Genomic DNA, 22074 nt, shown 5'->3' on the forward strand with positions numbered 1-22074 from the left:
TCTAAAACTGTAGCAACAATTGAATAGTTATTTACACATTTAATAACATTTCTTAATCACCCATCATAAAAAACTATCAGAACGAAAATCATTAATAAAATATTTAGCCAAGGAAATCACACACTTTGCCATACTATGTTCCTAATTGTGAATTCATCGATTGGTGTTTGTGAAAAAAAAACAGCAAATAAACCACCACTCCTCCCTCCTACTCAGTGAAGATTCCTCCTACTTCTTGTCTTTATACATTTACAACTCTTTGCGCACTTCAAATGTCTTCGATTAATTTTAAGTCATAATTTTAACTAATTTAATCATTGTATTTGTAACAAAAGCAACCAAAACAAATGAGAACATTATTTAATTCATAAAAATCAGAAATGCAATTAGATTAAATTGAAATCAAAAAACAAAAATTGGGTGGAGAAATTTTAAATCTATAGAAAATGTATTTAAATACTATTTTAAAACTACATACCAAAGTATAAATACAACTTAAATTTAATCATTCAATATCGTTTGATTTGCACTAAAGCACCAAGCCAAAGCCAATATGTAAATGGATCAAACATCGCAATACCAAGTTTTTGGCATTTTAAAAAGTGATCAAGACGATTTTTTTTGTCAAAATTTTGTTAAACCTTCAGTTTTTGGTGTTTGCTTTGATGTGCAAAGAAGACTCTTTGAAACTACACATCATCTGTATTAAATTTATAGAACATAAAATTTGTTTTCAACCATACTGCTGCTGCAGCAGGCAAGGATTGATTTTTTTTTCGGAAAACTCTAAATTTAATTTCCACTATTTGTGTGTGCGTGTGTGTGTGTGTGTAAACTTGAAACTAATATTACAAAACTCAAGAACCATAAAAGATGATATTTGTGTGTTTGTTTTTTCTATTTTTTTTTAAATATCATATCCTTAACCATTCTACTTCTCTCAAGCATTGTGAAAAGATTGAAAATACAAACTCAAAACTATACAAAAATATGCACCAAGGTAATTTTTTATATATATATAAATATGTGTGGTAATAAAATACATACAACAATAATAAGTACACTTTTTCTTTATTAATTTTTTTTTCTTTGAATTTACATACTATGTGTCCATAATGCTGCTTTAACATTTTTTGCACTGATTTTCCTCAAGTTTTGTTTATAGTTTTTTTCTTTATACCATTGCAGATTCGAAATTTTTCATACCATGTACATTTTCTAAAGACCATTTGTTTTGTAACCTTTTTTGCACGCTTTATTAAAAGACTAAAAAATAATAAAAAAAATTAATTCCAAATTAATGACAAAATTTAACTGGCCATTCAAATCACTAAACAACCAACATTTTCTTTCATTTGTAAACAAATATAATTTTGTAAATATTATTACGTGAAAAGTTCTAAGGAAATTATTGAATTATCTGGATTATTAAATATGAGAAAAATAACCCCGCTCTGCTTAATTAGTATAAAAGGAAAATAAGGAAAATTTGCATAGATTATTAAAAAAATATTTTAATGGCAATAACAGCAAACCTTCATAGAAACAAAAAAATTATGGATTGCCCTTCCAATGGAATTCCGATTTTTTTTTCTTACACTCCCATATTGGTAAAAAAAGTGACCAATAGGCCCCTTTTTAAGTTGTACGTTAATAATGCTTATTAGAATATTAAAATTAATGCTCGCTTAAGAAAATATCGATTAAAAACTAAAACTTTTTATTTGGAGAACATGAACAATCCAAATATTAAGAATAGTATAACATACGAGATCACCGTAACGCAGAGGTTAGCATGTCCGTCTATGACGCTGAAAGCCTGGGTTTGAATCCTGGCGAGAATATCAGAAATCAAGTAATAGCCTGCTAAGTTCGGCCGTGCCGAATCTTTCGAAATCACCACCATGGATTCTGCAAAATTTGAGCCGAATCGGACAAAAATTGTAGCTTGTATGGGGTCAAGGTGTCAAAACGGGAGATCGGTTTATATGGGAGCTATATCAGGTTATAGCCCCATTTGGACCGTACTTGGCACAGTTGTTGCAAGTCAAAACATAACACTATGTGCAAAATTTCAGCCAAATCGGTTGAAAATTTTGGGTTCCACGGGCTCAAGATGTCAAATTGGGAAATCGGTTTATATGGAAGCTAGACCAGGATATATACCGATTTGGACCGTACTTGGCACAGTTGTTGCAAGTCATAACAGAACACTATGTGCAAAATTTCCGCCAAATCGGATACAAATTGCTATTTCCAGAGGTTCAAGAAGTCAAATCGGGAGATCGGTTTATATGGAAGCTATATCTGGTTAAAGACCGATTCGGACCGTACTTAGCACAGTTGTTAAGAGTCATGACAGAAGACTATGTGCAAAATTTCAGCCAAATCGATTGAAAATTTTGGCTTCTAGGGGCTCAAGAAGTCAATTCGGGAGATCGGTTTATATGGGAACTATATCCAAATCTGAACCGATATGGCCCATTTGCAATCCCCAACGACCAACATCAATATTAAGTATCTGACATGGCTAGATCGACTCAGGATGTCGAGACGATCAAGAATATATATATATATATATATATATATATATATATATATATATATATATATATATATATATATATATATATATATATATATATATATATATATATATATATATATATATGTATATATATATATATATATATATATATATACTCTATGGGGTCCTAGATCAATATTTCAAGGTGTTACAAATTGAATGAGGAGGCCACCGTAGCGCAGAGGTCAGCATGTCCGCCTATAATGCTGAACGCCTGGGTTTGAATTTTCAAAAATTTTCAGCGGTGGCTTTCCCCTCCTAATGCTGATACTATGCCATGTAAAACTTCTCTCCAAAGAGGTGTCGCACTTTGGCACGCCGTTCGGACTCGGCTATAAAAAGGAGGCCTCCTATCATTGAGTTTAAACTTGAATTGGACTGCACTCATTGATAAGTGAGAAGTTTGCCCCTGTTCCTTTGTGGAATGCTCATGGGCAAAATTTGCATTTACAAACGGCATGATTAAATTTGTACACCCCTACCCTATGGTGGTGGGTATAAAAATCTATATATATATATATATAGGTTATTCAAATGGAAGATCTCAGTTTGTTCATCAAATACGTAACAATTCTGAAAAACTTAAAATAATATTAGTTTTATTCGTCATACTAAGTATCAATCGTCATATACGCCAAGTGAGAATTTTGTTTGGTGTTGTGAGAGTTGTCCACTCAAAACAAAACGTCGTACAACATAATTCAATACAGAACGCAACAAGTATGAAAATAAAAGCAATCGTAAGAAATTAACTCAGGCGATTTATAAACAAATCTTCTGAACGATTATCACACAATGAGTTGTGTAACAATCGTCGCGAAGAGTCGTTAAAACTTTCGCTTCCAATGATATCCCAGAAGACTGTAAGAGAATTGTAGCAAAGAGTTGCTTAAACTTACACACACGCAAAGCATTATCCAATGATATCCCAGAAGAGTGTTTCGCGACTTATACGGAAGGAAAATTACATAAAATTCTTCCAGAATATTGTTTTACTCTTCGTGGGGACGAACGCTTTTCCAAAATTATGAAAAATGTTTGCAGGGATAGACCAGTGATGGGCAAATATACTCACACTATTACACATTACTGTGTACTTACTAAAGAAAATCATCACAAGCAAGCTCATGGGCTTGCACATAATTGCAATTGTGTGTTCATCACTGATGTAGTCATATTCACACACACAACATTTTTTTCTTTTTAAAACCTCCACCATAGGATGGGGTATTCATATTTCGTCATTCCGTTTCTAACACCGCAACATATTCGTCTAAAACCCCATAAAGTATATATATTCTTGATCGTCATGACATACTAAGTCCATCTAGCCATGTCCGTCCGTCTTCAAAAGCACGCTAACTTTAGAAGGCCCCTGAAATTTTGCACAAATACTTCCTGTTAGTGTAGGACGGTTGGGATTGTAAATGGGCCATATCGATCCATGTTTTGATATAGCTGCCATATAAACCGGCATCGGATCTTTACTTCTTGAGCCTCTAGAGGGCATAATTCCTATCCAATTTGGTTGAAATCTTGTATAAAATGTTTTGTTTTGATTTCTAACAACTGTGCCAAGTATGGTTCACATCGGTCCAAAACCTGATATAGCGGCCATATAAACCAATCTCTGATCTTGACTTCTTGAGCCATATGGCTGAAATCTTGTAAGAGGCGTTTTGTTTTGACTTACAACAACTGTGCCAAGCATGGTTCAAATCGGTTCATATCTTGATATAGCTGTCATATAAACGTATCTTCATATTTGAATTATTGAGCCTTTAAATGGCGCAATTACTACCCCATTTGGCTAAAATAGTGCACTATATCTAGAGGCTTGCTTTCGTAGCGCCATACCTCTCTTTCTAGATCATAAAGTTTCTGGGGCAACCAGCGCCTGAAGATGTTAGGTTGGATCTTCATGATCAACAACCAGTGGTTCAACGCTACAAAGGGAGACTCTAGGTCAAGCAGAGTATCAGACTGACGTACGTGCAGTTCATAGAGCCGCATTCTGTAAGGTCTGGATCTTATCACACTGGCAGGAGCGTGTGCGCAGTACCTATTAAGGCTGTCGAATGTGATACCGAGTATTTTTGCTGGTGGTCGGAGTCGTTAGCCCTGCCAACGTGCTATCGCATATAATACGATCTCGAAGTCCTCCGGAGGCCACCGTAGCGCGACGCTGAACGCCTGCGTTCGAATCCCGGCAAGAATTTCAGAAAAATTTTTTTAGAGGTGCTTATCCTCTCCTTGCAGCATGCTGTTCGGGCTCGGCTATAAAAAGAAGGCCCCTTACAATTGAACTTAAAACTTGAATCGGACAGCACTCATTGATATGTGAGAAGTTTGACCCTGTTCCTTATTGGAATGGTAATGAGAAAATTTGCATTTTGCATGTCCCCATGTGGAATAGGTCATAGGTCCGGAGAGTGTGGAATAGATAATTACAGTGCCCATCCGTTTTATCATTACTCCTGGGAAAACTCTTCCTTTCACTCTGCGGGAATTTGATATCTTATCCTAAAATTCCACATACTGGCGGTCATACAAATATTTCGAAGATCAAGTTGTAGGTCCGGCTGCACACACGTGTTGGCGATGTTCTCAAAAAGCGGGGCATGGTTGACTGTTTCGAAAATCTTTGATAGGTCCAGAACCACGAGGACTGTCTAATCACTCTAAACGCAGGATGGGGGAGCGAAAAAAATATTAAATATTCAGTCATTTAAGAATGGGTAGAGAAAAATCTTTGAGCATTATCCAGCCAAAATAAAAATGGAAATCGGACATCAAATGAACATTTGGCAACCCGGCAGACCGTGGTGAACAGTTTGAACATAATGTCCTTAACACCTCAGCCATAACTCTCAACTCTTCAAAAATATAGTAAAAGATCTACAGTTTGAGAACGAGTAGAGTCCTCAAATGGCAAAATTTTCCCTAGTTTTTTTTTCAGCCCCATCGTGTGACCTGATTGAAAACTTGGTTTGCAGTTATAGAGCGCAAGCAGTCTTTGTGCTTTGTAATGAACGAAATTCCTGCTAATTAATGCTCAGCGAAAGGAGACGAGAATGGAAATCGGTCTGTATGATTCCACCTTGCTCGAGTGCTTTTCCAGGCTTAAGTTCACGCTGAGTTTCACATTTTTAACTTTGTCTACGTAAAATTCAAAAAAAAAAATATTAAAATATCTACAATTTGAGAATGGGTAGAGCTCTTAAACGGCATACTCTTTCCTAGTTTTTTTTTCGTGCCATTCTGTGACCTGATTGAGATCTCGGTTTTCAGTGATAAGGCGCAAACAGTCGTCTTGCTTTGAAAAGAACGAAATTCCTGCTAATACTCAGCGAATGGCGGCGAGAATGGAAATCGGTTTGTACGATTCTTGCTTGTGTGCTTTTCCAGGCTTCAGTAATGGGACGACTTTACCCATTTCCTAGAAATAAGGAATTATGAGAGTGCTCAAATATAGGTTAATGAGCCTTGTCAGGTACTCAACTTTTTCGGTACATCCAACTTTTCCGGCGACCTTGACGCTTAGGTTGACATTTGTAACTTTGTCTAAGTAAAATTGTGGTGGTTGTGTAATCAGCTTGGAGAAACACATATGCGACGAATGTATCTCCTCCTTGGGGTGTCACTCTCGTGATGCTCAATAAATTAACAGTTGAAAACCTTAACGCATCTATTCCTGTCAGTCCTGCCGTCCTTTTTGCCGGGATCCGAAATTGATTTAACATTAGACCTCACTTTGCCAATACCGGTGCCTATGTTACATTGCTTCTAATGCTCTAGTCACAAATTCCACTTATGTTTGATGACTACCCTATAGATTTCCAGATTTATTTCTTGTTCATATTCTGTGGTCCACAAATTGATTCATTCTGAGATTATTGTGAACCGCCTATCGTCTCCACATTTAGGTCCAGTAATCTGACGGCTTCAATTGAAGCTGTCCATAGTGATTCTGCAGTTAGATAAGTTGGTTTCTCCGGTCATGTAAATAGGTGATTGGTGTTACGGGGGGTCCTGTGTTGCAAGCAGGTCAGACATAAGGGATGGTATCGTCTAATCACTTTTGAGGAGGTTGTAAGTGGAACATTGCATGTTACAGAAGGGGTTCTAGCTTCGTCGTCAGCTTTATCTCCTGGCTTGCTGCGATCATAACATTCTTCCAATACACTGTTATCTCATTAAACTTGCCTTGGAAACTAAAGTTACCATTCCTTATTGTAATGTAATCCCCCCGATAGAGGGATCTTCCGATATTAGGATTCACAAAAACTACTAATCAGGAGGCCACCGTACGCAGAGGTCAGCATGTCCGCCTGGATTGGAAAACTGGCAAGAACATCATAAACATTTTTTCAGCGGTGGTTATGCTTCATGCGACATATTTGAAGAATTATGCCATTAAGCCATGTAAAAATTTCTCCCCAAAGAGGTGTCGCACTGCGGCACGCCGCATAGTGGGGGAAAATAACAAAAACCAGTAAAAAATATGCCGTGTGAGAACGGGTGGAGATATCTCCTTGAAATTTAAAGTGACTAGAGCTAGAGTTACAAGATCGTAATTTCACGGCCCTAGGTTGCCCGGGCGCCTTTTGGCAGCCCCCTAAAGTTAGTCGCATTGGTAATTCGGCCCGGCCGAATCTTATATACTCTCCACCATGGATCGCGTTTGTCGAGTTCTTTGCGCTGTATCTCTTTTTAGGCAAACAAAGAATAATGGATAAGAATTTTTATGCTTTTGGAGCAATATCGAGTTATAGTCCGATTCGGACCATAAATGATTTGAATGTTGAAGACCATAGTAGAAGTCATTGGGTAATATTTAGGTCCATTCGGATAAGAACTTTGCTTGGTAGGGGCTCAAGAAGCATTATCGGGAGATCGGTTTATGTGGTACACGCATATTGAAGGTTATAGTAGAATCCGTTTTTCAAAATTAAAACAAAATCGGATAAGAATTGAGCCCTCTATAGAGGCTTAAAAAGTCAAGATCCCAGATCGGTTTATATGACAGCTGTGCCGATTTGAACCATAGTTAGCACAATTGTTGAAAGTCATAAAAAAAATTTTCTAGCAAAATTTCAGCGAAATCGGATGAGAATTGCGCCCTTTTGTGGCTCAAGAAGTCAAGATCTAGACTATATTTAATACGAATGGTGAAGGTCGTAGGAGAAGCCGTTGTATAAAATTTCAGCCAAATCGGATAAGAATGCGCCCTCTAGAGGCTTAAGAAGTCAAGATCCCAGATCGGTTTATATGGCAGCTATATCAGGTTATGGACCGATTTGAGCCATTCTCAGTACACTTGTTGGAAGTCATAAAAAACATTTCATGCAAAATTTCAGCCAAATCTGATGAGAATTGCGCCCTCTAGTGCCTCAAGAATTCAAGATCCAAAACCGGTTTATATGGAAGCTACATCAGATTATGGACTGATATTGACCATACTTAGAACGGCTGTTAGAAGTCACAACAAAACACCTCGTGCAAAATTTCAGCCATATTGGTTAAGAATTGCGCCCTCTAAAAGCTGGAGAAGTCAAGACCCAAGATCGGTTTATATGGAAGCTATATCAGGTTATGGACCGATATTAACCATACTAAGGACGGCTGTTGGAAGTCACAACAAAACACCTACCTCGTGGAAAATTTGAGGTATATCTGTAAGGAATTGCGCCCTCTAGAAGCTCTAGAAGTCAGGACCCAAGGTTTATATGGCATGGACCGATTTGGCCCATTTACAACCCCAACCGATCTACACTAATAAAAAGCATTTGTGCAAAATTTCAAGCGGATAGCTAACTCGTTTGAAAGTTAGCGTGCTTTCGACCGACAGACGGACGGGCAGACCGACGGATGTCGGTTAGGCTAGATCGACTTAAAATGTCATGACGATCAAGAATATATATATGGGGTCTTAGATGACTATTTCGAGGTGTTACAAACAGAATGACGAAATTAGTATACCCCCATTCTATGGTGGAGGGTATACAAATTTTTCGGGTTGCCAAATCTTCATTTATTGTCTGATTTTCAAAATTTTTACTGAATATTGCTCGAGAAAGTTTGCTTGATGTTTACAATATCTCCACTGGCCATGGGCAAATCTGCATTTGCAAAGGTTTCTAATCTATATAATAATAACCCCATATAAAAAGTATTCCTTACTTTAGATCTTAAGCCACAAAAAGACAACCCGACCCCACTAAATCTGTTAAACTCCTATATAAACCTTGGCATGCAGAGTTTAGGATTTTCTCCCAACATTCCCATACTAATATGATTTCTATAAATACGAGGGCAGTCTAAAACTCTATACGACCTTTGATACATAGAGGGCGGTAGTAGCTTGAAATATTACAAACGACCTGTATAGATGGCGATAAAAGTTTGAGTAAATACAAACTATAGATGGCAGTAGTAGTTTAAATTCCTTAGCTACAATGGCAAAGCGCTTTGGTTTATGGCTTCAAAAATTAAATGACCTTATGAATTGGTAGTGGAATTGATTCGAATCAGTATTTCTCCCACAATTAAAATGTAACCAAACCCTGGCTTATAGGAGCGAGTCAAGATATCCCTAACACTTAGTCAAGATCTCGTTAACAGCGGTTCAATATATCCTTATCTCTACAATGATCCTTTTTTTAAGAATTTGTTACAAAAGTTGAAGTAAAATTTCGAATCTGCTTTTTTTTTTCTTAAAATAAAATAAAAATGGACACAATTTTGTTGATAGTCATCACTTTAAAGACACATATACATACGTACTTCTAAATCTTATATAATTTTCTATCCTTTATAATGGCTTTCACACACAAACACACATTTAAAATGCACATTTTGCCTTTTTTGTCTTGAAGAGTATTGGCATACAAGTGAATACAGAAGCAATGTTAATAGCTTAAAAAAATAGCACGCAATCTGCTAAATGCCTGCGTCCTAAAGCGAAAGGAGATGAAATTAAAAGAGAAACAATGAAAATGAAAACGAAAAACTAAAGTGTTGTAGAATTTGTTCCTGTTCTGTCGATTGTCATGTTCCTTTAGCTGTGTTAGTTTTTATACCTTAAACAGTGCTTGCATTTGATGCCCAAGGAGATGACGAAGAGAGTTCGCTGCCACACATGGATGGATTCACCTCGAAGTTACCGCCTGGCTATTTGACACATGGTCTGCCCACAGTGAAAGATGTTGCACCGGCCATAACGCCCATGGAACAAAAGAAGGAGCAAGAGGAGAAGAAAGAGAGTGAGTATAAACTCCCTTTACCCCTTTTCCTTATGTTTGTTTGTTAATTTTTTTTCTTATAACTTTAGTCAAGGAACTGTCGGAGGAACAAAAACAAATGATCATCTTATCTGAGGACTTCCAAAAGTTTGTTTTGCGTGCTGGCCGTTTTATGGAGCGGGCTCTCTCAGAGAATGTCGACATCTATTTGGATTACATTGGCGGTGGTGACAATGAGGAGGCTAATGATGAGAAATCTCATGCACGTTTATCATTGAATCGCGTTTTCTATGATGATCGCTGGTCGAAAAATCGTTGCATAACATGCATGGATTGGTCTACGCATTTTCCGGAATTGGTGGCAGCTTCCTATCATAACAATGAAGTAAGTATTGCAAGTCAAACCTAACAAGGTTGTGTCATTCAAACGAACAGACTTTGTTCGCTAGGATATGGGAACCTACTGAGTTTGTATGGGTTTTCCAAGCGAACTTTTGTATGCCACCCTAAAATCACGAAATTGGTATAATATTTTTGGGTCAAATAACCGGGGGGGACGCCCCATCCCAAAACCCACCGGGACATGTTTACCGATTGGGACAATATGGCTATCAAACGAAAGGTATTTAATAGTAGAGTACGGACTTGGTATATAAATTTCATCCAAAGTGTTCGTGAGGGTCCCCCACCCCCAAAAAACCCCCAACAGGACTCTTTCACCGCTTTGGGCAATATGGGTATCAAATGAAAGGTATTTAAAAGTAAAGTACAAATTTGGCATACAAATCAAAATTAAATTAAAAATGTATTCCTTGGTGTCTGAGGGGCCTCCTCACCCCCCAAACCCCCCGCAGGGCATATTTACAAATTGGGACAATATGGATATCAAATGAATGAAATTTAAAAGTAGAGTAAGAAACTGATACATAAAAATTATTTCTTGGTTTTTGAGGCGCCTCCTCACCCCCAAAACCCACCAGCAAGGCTTATTTACCAATTGGGACAAAGGTGTTTGGAAGTTTAGTACACATCTGTATAAGCATTTGGTCCAAGGTATCTACGGGGCCTCCCCAACCCCAAAACCCCTAAACGGGCATGAATGTCCCACGTCACAAAATGGATATCAAATGAAAGGTCTTTGGGAGTTGACTGCAAATCTGGTATACATATTTGGGATAGAGTCTGGGTCCGGCCCACCAAATAAATATCCTTCAATAGGACGTGTAGTTCGAGCGAGATAATATGTGGATTAGAAGAAAGGTCTAAGTTCGAATCTAATGTTGATATATGGATCCAAGAATCTGGGTCACCTCCTGCCGTCCTGTCATTCAGCATGACATGTATATCGCGACATTAAAGAACAGTAATAAATTGTCTTTTGGGTCTTAGCTTCGGGGGGGAGCCAACCTCTCCTCCCAATAAAAACAACATCAAACTGTCATGTAGGACGACCGAAAATATTTTGTAGTCAAATGAAAGGATGCGTCAGAGTGCAATCCCCCTCCCCCTATCCTACCCAAAAAAAGGAATAAAGTTCTTTGGTAGTAGAGTTCATTTTTATACCCACTACCGAAGGATGGGGGTATATACATTCCGTTTGCAACACATCGAAGTATCCATTTCCGATTCTATAAGGTATATACATTCTTGATCAGCTTAAAAATCTAAGACGATCTAGCCATTTCCGCCCGTCTATCCGTACGTCTGTCCGTCCGTCTGTCAGTTGAAATTACGCTACAGTCTTTAAAAATTGAGATATTGACCTGAAACTTTGCACAGATTCTTTTTTTTATCCATAAGCAGGTTAAGTTCGAAGATGGACTATATGGGACTATATCTTGATATAGCCCCCATATAGACCGATCTCTCGGTTTAAGGTCTTGGGCCCATAAAAGGCACATTTATTGTCCGATGTCGTCGAAATTTGGGGCAGTGACTTAAGTTAGGCCCTTCGTCATCCTTCTTGTATTTGGCTCAGATCGGTTCAGATTTGAATATAGCTGCCATATAGACCGATCTCTCGATTTCAAGGTCTTGGGCCCATAAAAGTCGCATTTATTGTCCGATTTTGCCGAAATTTGGGACAGTGAGTTGTGTTTGGCCCTTCAACATTATTCTTCAATTTGGCTCAGATCGGTCCAGATTTGGATATAGCTATAGACCGATCTTTCGATTAAAGGTCTTGGGCCCATAAATGTGTCATGTCTTTGCAAGTGTCCTGGTATTTACTGAAATCCCTTTTTAAATCAAACGAATGTTTATAGATTTTTTTATTCCTGCTGTTTTTTTTCTACAGTCGAAACTCTTATTTTCTCTTTATTTCCTTTTTGCAGGAAAGTCCTAACGAACCCGACGGTGTTGTTATGGTCTGGAATACCAAATTTAAGAAACAAACCCCCGAAGATGTTTTCCATTGTCAAAGTGCTGTTATGTCCACATGTTTTGCTAAATTCAATCCCAATCTCATTTTGGGTGGCACCTATTCCGGTCAAGTAGTTCTGTGGGATAATCGTGTACAGAAACGTACACCCATTCAACGTACCCCTCTGAGTGCTGCTGCTCACACACATCCAGTGTATTGTTTGCAAATGGTGGGAACACAAAATGCTCACAATGTCATCTCAATATCATCCGATGGCAAATTGTGTTCGTGGAGTTTGGATATGTTGTCACAACCTCAGGATACGTTAGAATTGCAACAGAGCCAGAAGAAACCTATTGCCATTACGTGTATGGCATTTCCGGCTAATGAGATTAACAGTTTGGTGATGGGCAGTGAAGATGGTTATGTTTACTCAGGTAAGTGGATTATTTAAGAAATTTAACATATTTTTTTCATGTATATCGGTAAGCTCTATTCTGTCGCGGGTTTCCTTACTGTCATGCAATTTGTCCGCATATACTAGTGCCACCGGTTCCGCACTCTTTGGCATTCAATTGGTACTAGTTTTGGTTTCAAATGCAAATGTAATAGAATAGGAGAAACCCAGTTTTAAACATCAGGGGTGGTAACACCTATACATGCACCGTTGTAGCCTGCTGGCTAAAAACTCCGCTTCCATTTTTATACCCACCACCTTAGGATGGGGGTATACTAATCTAGTCATTCCGTTTGTAACACCTCGAAATATTTATCTATTGTATATATATTCTTAATCGTCTCCGTACTTGCCCTGTCACTCTCGGGATGCACAATAAATTGACTGTTGAACCCGGCGTTTCTCTTTGGATCAGGCACGGCTGCTGGGTTAATGATGTCTCGGAATTTTCTCTCGGCAACTGGCACATCTGAGGGGGGTGTCAGTTCACTGAAGCGACGATTGGTATACTCTCTGAAGCCAGCCCAATCGGCCTTCTTCAGATTGATAAACGTCCGGCGCTCAGAGGTTGTGAAGTCGGGTGGTCGGTCGATGGTGAGAATTATGGGGAGGTGGTCTGACCCCAAAGAGATGACGGCTTGCCAGGATACGTCACTCAGGAGTTGCAATGGAAATGTCTGGCAAGTTGCTGCACCTTCTTGTAATCCTAGTGGGGGCATCCTCATTCACCGTGCAAAACATGGAGTCTTCGATCTGCTCTGCCAAAGCCATGCCACACTGGTGTACATGTTGTATAGCTTATCTCGGCAGTACCGGACCTGACTGCTATCCCCATGCACTCCATATAGGGGTCACTAGTTCCAGGCGCAGGCGCGATGGGTCTATATTGCACGGAATAGTGTATTTCGATGGCCAATCATCCACCTCCATTCCTTGAGCGATCCTTACGTAGCACATTGTATCCGTGACAACTGTGCAAGCTGCAGGTGTGGGTAGCTTTTGTTTCCTGGATCACTGCGACCAATATGTTCTTTGGACTCATAAAATCCACAATCTCATCGATCTTGCCAGGGAGACCGTTGCAGTTTACTTGCAAAAATGATACATTTCCCGGCACTGGCCTGGGGCTGGGATGCTGCTGTTGCGTATATTGCCGCACAGGAGAGTTCGGGGGTCACATAGTCCGACGACGCAGAAGGCGACAACGACAACGCTTGTGACCTACTGCTGGCTATGTTCGCACATCACCTTGCAACATATCCAGAATGACTATACTCCCGTAGTAAAGTGTGGCCAAAGCAAGATCGGAAATGTACCCAATCCATGCACCGGCTGGTATAGAGCGAGCGACTGCTGCGTTAGTGGTGTCTCGAAATTTCCTCTGCAATGCAATGGAAATAAATGGCGAGCTGCTACATCTCCCTGTTGTTTTTGTAGCCACATTTTCATGTGGAGGTGGCGATCCTCGTCAAGCTCCTGTAGTCGAGCAAGCTCGTTCCGGTCCAAAGGACCGATCGCCGTAGGAACAGGGTGATCATTGTTTATTTAAAGGCACCAATACCTCGCCCTAACACATCGAGCATCATGGGCCCTCAGTATTTGTGCTAGAGCCGGTGCCGCCTTGCCTCTCACTGAGTCTCTCCGCTCGATACCGCTGATTGTCCGCGACTGCCATTGCAGCTACTCCGTATGGAGCTTTCCACTATTCGCAACCTGTGGACGCGCCCTGTAGCTCGCAGCTAAGCTTCTCGTGACATTAATGAACACCACATAGATTGGACCTCAATGTTCCAGCCTGTGTGGTGCTCACAACTATCCCGTGCCGGGCACCCCCTCCGTAAAGATAGTAGCCCACTTATGTCGGTCTTGTAAGCCTGGCCATTAATTGAAACACAGCCACCAACCGACAATATGTAAACGTTGTATAGCTCTATCTCGGCAGTACCGCATCTTTCTGCTACCCTATGCACTCCATGTAGGGGACTCTAGCCCCAGGCGCAGGCGATTGCAAATGGGCCGTATCGGTTCAAATTTGGATATATTTCCCATATAAACCGATCTGCCGATTTGACTTCTTGAGCTCTTACAAGCCGCAATTTTTTCAGATTTGGCTTAAAATTTTGCAGGTATTGTTCTGTTATGACTTCCAACAACTGTGCCAAGTACGGTCCAAATCGGTCTATAACCCGATATAGCTCCCATATAAACCGATCTCCCGATTTGACTTCTTGAGCTCTAACAAGCCGCAATTTTCGTCCGATTTGGTTGAAATTTTGTAGATAGTGTTCTGTTATGACTTTTAACCTCTGGGCCTAGTACGGTGCCAATCGGTGTATAACCTGATATAGCTCCCATATAAACCGATCTCCCGATTTGACTTCTTGAGTCGTTACAAACCGCCAATTTTGTCAGATTTGGACTAAATTTTCCAGATAGAGTTCTGTTATGACCCCCAACAACTGTGGCAAGTACGGTCTAAATCGGTCTATAACCTAATATAGCTCCCATATAAACCGATCTCCCGGTCTGACTTCTTCAGCCCTTACAAGCCGCACTTTTTGTCCGATTTGACCTATATTCTGCATGTAGTGTTCTATTTAGACTTCCCATAGCTTTGCCAAGTACGGTCCAAATCGGTGTATAACCTGATATAGTTCCCTTATAAACCGATCTCCCGATTTGACTCTTTGAATCCTTACAAGTCGCAATTGTTGTCCGATTTGGTTGAAATTTTGCACGTAGTGCTCTTTTATGACCTCCAACAACAGTGCCCAGTACGGTCCAAATCGGTCTATAACCTGATATAGCTGTCATATAAACCGATTTCCCGATAATATAACCTGGTATAACTCCCATATAAACCCATCTCCCGATTTGATTTCTTGAGCCCTTACAAGCCCCAATTTTTGTCCGATTTGGATGAAATTTTGCATTTAGTGTTTTGTTAAGACTTCCAACAACTGTGCCAAGTACGGTTAAGTCGGTGTATAACCTAACCTAAATATAACCTGAGTCGTTACAAGCCGCATTTTTTGTCCGACTTGGCTGAAATTGTTTCTTCTTTTCGACTTTTTTGTTACGACTGTGCCAAATACGTTCCAAATCAGCCAATAACCGGACATTGCTCCCATGTAAACTGGTCTCTCGATCATCCTTGTTGGGTTCCTTGGCTTGGTTTGGTTTTTTAGCAGAATCAATGGTGGTGGTTTTCAAAGATTCGGCCCGGCCGAACTTAGCACTTCACTTGTTTTTTGTTACTTTTTATTAACTTCGTGTTTCTCCTCCTTCTCTTTTTTCTTTCAGCTTCTCGCCATGGCTTGAGATCTGGTGTAAATGAGACATTTGAGAAGCATATCGGTCCTGTCACTGGCATTTCTACTCACTACAATCAATCATCACCTGATTTTGGCCATTTGTTCCTTACCTCATCCATCGATTGGACAATCAAATTGTGGTCGCTGAAGGACACCAAACCGCTGTACTCATTCGAGGACAATTCCGATTATGTTATGGATGTGGCCTGGTCTCCCATTCATCCTGCTCTGTTTGCTGCTGTCGATGGTAGCGGCCGCCTTGATTTATGGAATCTAAATCAAGACACCGAAGTACCCACAGCATCGGTTATTGTTGATGGTGCGCCAGCTCTCAATCGTGTATCGTGGATGGCAAATGGCCATCATGTGACTGTGGGCGATGACAGTGGCCGCCTGTATGTCTATGATGTGGCTGAGCATTTGGCCCAACCATCGCGGGATGAATGGTCTAGATTTAATGCCACACTCAACGAGCTCAAAATGAATCAAAGCGACGAGGTTTAAGCACACACACACACAAACACAAAATGTGGGGGACTTTGTTAAGTCCTGCTACTACAATTCTATTTACAGCTTTAAAAAGACTATACCTAAAGTTGTTTAAATGGCAATTTTACTTTTGCATTAGCATTATCTCTTCAATTTATGCTTTCTTTAACTCTATCCCCCCACCCTCCAACTGTCTCCCTCTAAACTACATAAATGAGTTTTCTAGAAATATTGTCTTAACTCTCTACTTCTATCCATTAGTCATGCCCTATATAAAAAAAATCGCGGTTTTCATTTTTCTTTCATTTTTTAAGGTTTGTGGCTGGGTTTACTTTTCTCCAAGGATCATTGATTTGGTGTTGATGATTTTGTGAGGAAAAGCCTACCCAGTTTCACTCCTTAGTAGTTGTATATTTTAATTTTTCTCTTTGTATTAAACATCCCCCTTGGTTTTTAAGTATTACAAAATAAGTTCATTTGAAATGAAAAAAGATTTAACTAACTGTGTATTAAATAAACTATGTATGATAAATTTGTTAAACAATTTTATTTTATTTATGTTTTTATATATGTGAATTTTATTTAACACAAGAAAAGAAAGAAAAAGCAACAACAAAAAATCTCCGATATTATCTTTTTACAGACACTTGTTTTCATTTACTCTATTCTAAATTAATTTTTTTATGGTACATATATACATATATAAATAAATATATTTAATTATACAAGGCTGTAACCACCTGTGGTTGTGGCCAACAAATTTATATTAACCCCGCCCTCACTCCCCATGGAACAAACAATGAAACAAATATGAACTTTATGGCAGTTTTCTCTAAGAAATCATAGTGGAAGAGTTTTTTTCGTTTTTGGTTAAGAAATTGCATTAAGTACGATTGTCAAGACCCTAAACTAATGATTAATAATAATTGTATGGAGTTATGGACAGTTAATAAGGCGTACGTCGAGTACACAGTAAGATAGTCGTCTACATACGAAAAAGAAAACACTACACAAAATATTTATTGAAACTAATCTAATAAATATACCAGCATATGGAAATTATTGGAAATTATTAAGTTTTGTGGTTTTACTTACCTTAAAACAAGTAAAAAGGCGTTAAGTTTGGCCGGGCCGAACTTTGGGTACCCACCACCTCGGGTATATATGTAAACCATCTTTCGTCATAATCCGGTGATGAATGCATAATTTATGTCGAAGGCCCCAATACAACTCATTGTCCCAAATCTCGGCGAAATCGGATAATAAATGCGCCTTTGATGGGCCCAAAACATTAAATCGAGAGATCGGTTTATATGGCAGCTATATTCAAATCTGGACCGATCTGGGCTAAGTTGCAGAATAATGTCGAAGAGCCTAAGACAACTCACAGTCCCAAATTTCGGCGACATCTGACAATAAATGGGCCTTTTGAAGAAGGATGTCGTGAGGCCTAACACAACTCACTGCCCGAAATTTCAACAAAATCGGATACTAAATGAGGCTTTTATGTACCTAAGACCCTAAATCGGCGGATCGGTCTATATGGCAGCTATATCCAAATATGAACTGATCTGTGCCAAATTGAAAAAGGATGTCGAAGTCTCCAATACAACCCACTGTCCCAAATTTCAACGAAATCGGACAATAAATGCGTCTTTTATGGCCCTAAAACCTTAAATCGAGAGATCGGTTTATATGGCAGCTATATCCAAATCTGGACCGATATGAGCCAAATTGCAGAAAAATGTCAAAGAGCCTAACACAACTCACTGTCCCAAATTTCAGCAAAATCGGATTATAAATGTGGCTTTTATGGTCTTGAGACCCTAAATCGGCGGATCGGTCTATATGGGGGCTATATCCAAATGTGAACCAATCTGTGCCATATTTTGCAGAAGTATATCGAGGGGCTTAACTTAACTCTCTGTCCCGAATTTCGGCGAAATCGTATAATAAATGCGCCTTAAATGGGCCCAAAACCTTAAATCGAGAGATCGGTCCATATGACAGCTATATTAAAATCTGGACCGATCTGGGCCAAATTGAAGAAAGATGTAGAAGAGCCACACACAACTCACTGTCCCAAATTTCGACGAAATCGGACAGTAAATGCGCCTTTTATAGGGCCAAGACTTTAAATCGAGATATCGGTCTATATGGCAGCTATATCCAAATCTGCACCAATTTGGGCCAAGTTACAGAAAAATGTCGATGAGCCTAAAACAAATCACTGTCCCAAATTTCGGCGACATCGGACAATAAATGCGCCGTTTATGGCCCCAAAACCTTAAATCGAGAGATCGGTCTATATGGCAGCTAATCCAAATCTTGAACGATCTGAGCCAAATTCAAGAAGAGTATCGAGGGGCTTAACTTAACTCACTGTCCCAAATTTCGGCGACATCGAACAATAAATGCGCCTTGTATGGGCCCAAAACTTCAAATCGAGAGATCGGTCTATATGACAGCTATATTCAAATCTGAACCGATCTGGGCGAAATTGAAGAAGGATGTCGAAGAGCCTAACGCAACTCAATGTCCCAAATTTCAGCAAAATCGGATAATAAATGTGGCTTTTATGGGCCTAAGACCCTAAATCGAGAGATCGGTCTACATTGGGTCTATATCCAAATCTGGACCAATCTGTACCATATTGCAGAAGTTTGTCGAGGGGCTTAACTTAACTTGCTGGTCGCCCGGAAAATGCATCTCCATAAGAAGCTCCACCGTCTTCTGACCGCTCTAGGTGTTATTCCCCTCCTCCCTCTTCAAGGAGCTAGGCGTGTTTTACATATATCTGTCTTCCATATATGCGGATTATACGGCAATGACTTCAAGGACCCACGTTGCCACTTATTTCGCTATAAGAAATATTGAAGGGATCCTCTACATCAAGCAGCGTATCAGCAACCTGCTGGTTGACTTATTATGGGTATACAACAAACAACAAACAGATTATGCCCATGAACATTCCATTAAGGAATAGGGGCAAAGGGATAAGCGGCCTCCTTTTTACTGCCGAGTCCGAACGGCGTGCCGCAGTGCGACACCTCTTTGGAGAGAAGTTTTACATGGCATAGTTCCTCACAAATGTTGCCAGCATTAGGAGGGGAAAACCACCGCTGAAAATTTTTTCTGATGTTCTCGCCAGGATTCGAACCCAGGCGTTCAGCGTCGTAGTCGGACATGCTAACCTCTGCGCTACGGTGGCCTCATTGTGGGTATAGGACTTTTATATTTGTAAGCGTTGTCGTTCTCTTTCCGGCTCGGCTGTCTTTCAACCACAGCCAACAGCTGATGTATAGACTGAGTGGGGTACACCTTTTGGACCTGACTATAAATAGTAGTTCTATTATCATTGAGATATAATTTGAGCCCAACAGCATTAATTGACATGAAGATGATCCTCCTCAGAAGGTTAAGGGGGTGGTCATGGAATAATCTACAAAAACTAAGGAGTGATCTTAGATAAGAAACTAAATTGGCAGTGTCACATTCAGGAGCATACTGAGAAGGCTCACAGATGTTGGACACTATGTAGACGGGCCGTAGGCTCGAAATGGGGCTGAATCCGAAGATAGTCCACTGGCTCTACAGGAGCGTGATTAGACTAATACTTACTTACGCCTCAGTAGTTAGGTGTACTGCTATGGAGAAAAAGTGCAACATAAGGTCCATAGAACAGGTTCAGAGAACATGTTGTATTGGCATATGAGAAGTGATGAGGACCACGCCCACTAGGGCACTGGAGACTATACTGGATATCCGGCCGATTGACATACAGATTAAGTGTGAGGCAGTTAGGTGGACTGCTATGGAGAAAAAGTGCAACATAAGGTCCATAGAACATGTTCAGAGAACATGTTGTCTTGGCATAGACGGAGCGATGAGGACCACGCCCACAGGGCACTGGAGACTATTCTGGATATCCGGCCGATTGACATACAGATTAAGTGTGAGGCAGCCACTGCGTCCATGAGACTTAAGGCGATGGGAGAATGGCTTGAGGATAGGAGCAGCTCATACCATCGCGGTATAATCGAGGCGACGAAAGGAAACCTGGATGAAATGGAAGAGGTTTCCGATCGTATACTTGAGACGACACTTGCGGTCAAGTGCGAGGCACTGCTGCCAGCGGCTCAGTCTTGGACTGACAGAAACCTATTTCTGCCATCTGGAAGATCATGTTAGATGGATTGATCAAAGCTAGAGGACAGAGTGGGCCTGGGGGTCTATATTGAGAACCCAGGGACTGAGATCTGTTTTAGACTTTCTGGTCATTATACGGTCCTGCAGGCGGAGATTCGGGCGATCACGAAATGCGTGAGGTGATGTGGTGTTAACGCGGGGACGTCTAGTGTGGACATCTTTACGGACAGTAAAATTGCCATAAGGGCAGTAACAACCAGGAAGGTAGAGTCACGAACAGAACAAAGAACAGGTTCAGAGAACATGTTGTCTTGGCATATGAGGGCGACGAAAGGAAACCTGGATGAAATGGAAGAGGTTTCCGATCGTATACCTGCGACGACACTTGCGGTCAAGTTCGAGGCACTGCTGCCAGCGGCACAGTCTTGGACTGACGGAACTCTAGTATTGCCATCTGGAAGATCATGTTCGATGGATGGATCAAAGCTAGAGGACAGAGTGGGCCTGGGGGTCTACATTGAGAACCCAGTGACTGAGATCTGTTTTAGACTTTCTGGTCATAATACGATCCTGCAGTCAGATATCCGGGGGATCACGAAATGCGTGAGGTGATGTGGTGTTAACGCGGGGACGTCTAGTGTGGACATCCTTACGGACAGTAAAATTGCCATAAGGGCAGTAACAACCAGGAAGGTAGAGTCACGAACAGTCTTGCAGTGTAAGAAGGAGATTAACGCCTTCTCTGAGGATGGCACAATCCGCATCGTTTGGGTGCTGGGCCACAACAGAGTAAGGGGGAATGAAAGGGCAGACGATTTGGCAGTGAAGGCCAGAGGACTGCTGTCAATAAACTTGGTTAACCCAAAGCCTTGCGGGTCGACGCAGTCCGATTTAAGGGCGTGGGCCTGCAACATTGTGGAACAGCGAAACGGCCGGTGGTGCTAACGCGAGAACGTCGAGTGTAAACATCCTTACGGACAGTAAAATTGCTATAAGGGCAATAACAACCAGGAAGGTAGAATCACGAAGTCTTGGAGTGTAAGAAGGAGATTAACGCCTTCTTTAAAGATGGCAAAATCCGCATCATTTGGGTGTCGGGCCAAAACGGAGTAAGAAAAATGAAAGGGCAGACGTTTTAGCGATGAAGGCCAGAGGACTGCTATCAGTAAACTTGGTTAACCCGAAGCCTTGCGGGTCGACGCAGTCCGATTTAAAGGGTTGGGCGTGGGCATGTTACACTGTGGAACAGCAAAACGGTCGGTAGGACGGCGAAAATCTTATGGGGGTATCCAGATCGTGAGAAGACGAGGCCATTACTGAAAGGAAGTAAGAAGGAGGTCAGTAAAGCTTTCATATACGTCAGTATCATAACGGGACATATAGGACTACGAGCTCATTTACGCAAAATCGGTGCGGCAAGTGATAGCATGTGGAGAAGATGAGCAGACGTTAGATCATTTCCTATGTAATTG

At 40.5% G+C, this 22074-nt stretch overlaps 1 protein-coding gene across 15 annotated transcripts in view; it reads left to right on the top strand.

Annotated features, from left to right (window-relative positions):
- LOC106090288 (cytoplasmic dynein 1 intermediate chain) overlaps positions 1-17529 on the top strand; it is a 52208-nt gene extending 34679 nt beyond the window's left edge. For 7 of the 15 annotated variants that reach the window (XM_013256422.2, XM_013256427.2, XM_013256426.2 and 4 more), the window contains 4 exons: positions 9679-9852; positions 9921-10216; positions 12165-12630; positions 15954-17529. In XM_013256422.2, the coding sequence (XP_013111876.2) occupies positions 9679-9852; positions 9921-10216; positions 12165-12630; positions 15954-16468 (1451 nt within the window). In that variant the 3' untranslated portion in view covers positions 16469-17529. The remainder of the gene's footprint in view (positions 1-9678; positions 9853-9920; positions 10217-12164; positions 12631-15953) is intronic. The other 8 variants (XM_013256424.2, XM_059366472.1, XM_059366471.1 and 5 more) reach the window with 2 other exon arrangements.
- The last annotated feature ends 4545 nt before the right edge of the window (positions 17530-22074 follow it).

This window comes from Stomoxys calcitrans, chromosome 4, assembly GCF_963082655.1.
Source record: "Stomoxys calcitrans chromosome 4, idStoCalc2.1, whole genome shotgun sequence".
NCBI classification, from domain to species: domain Eukaryota; kingdom Metazoa; phylum Arthropoda; class Insecta; order Diptera; family Muscidae; genus Stomoxys; species Stomoxys calcitrans.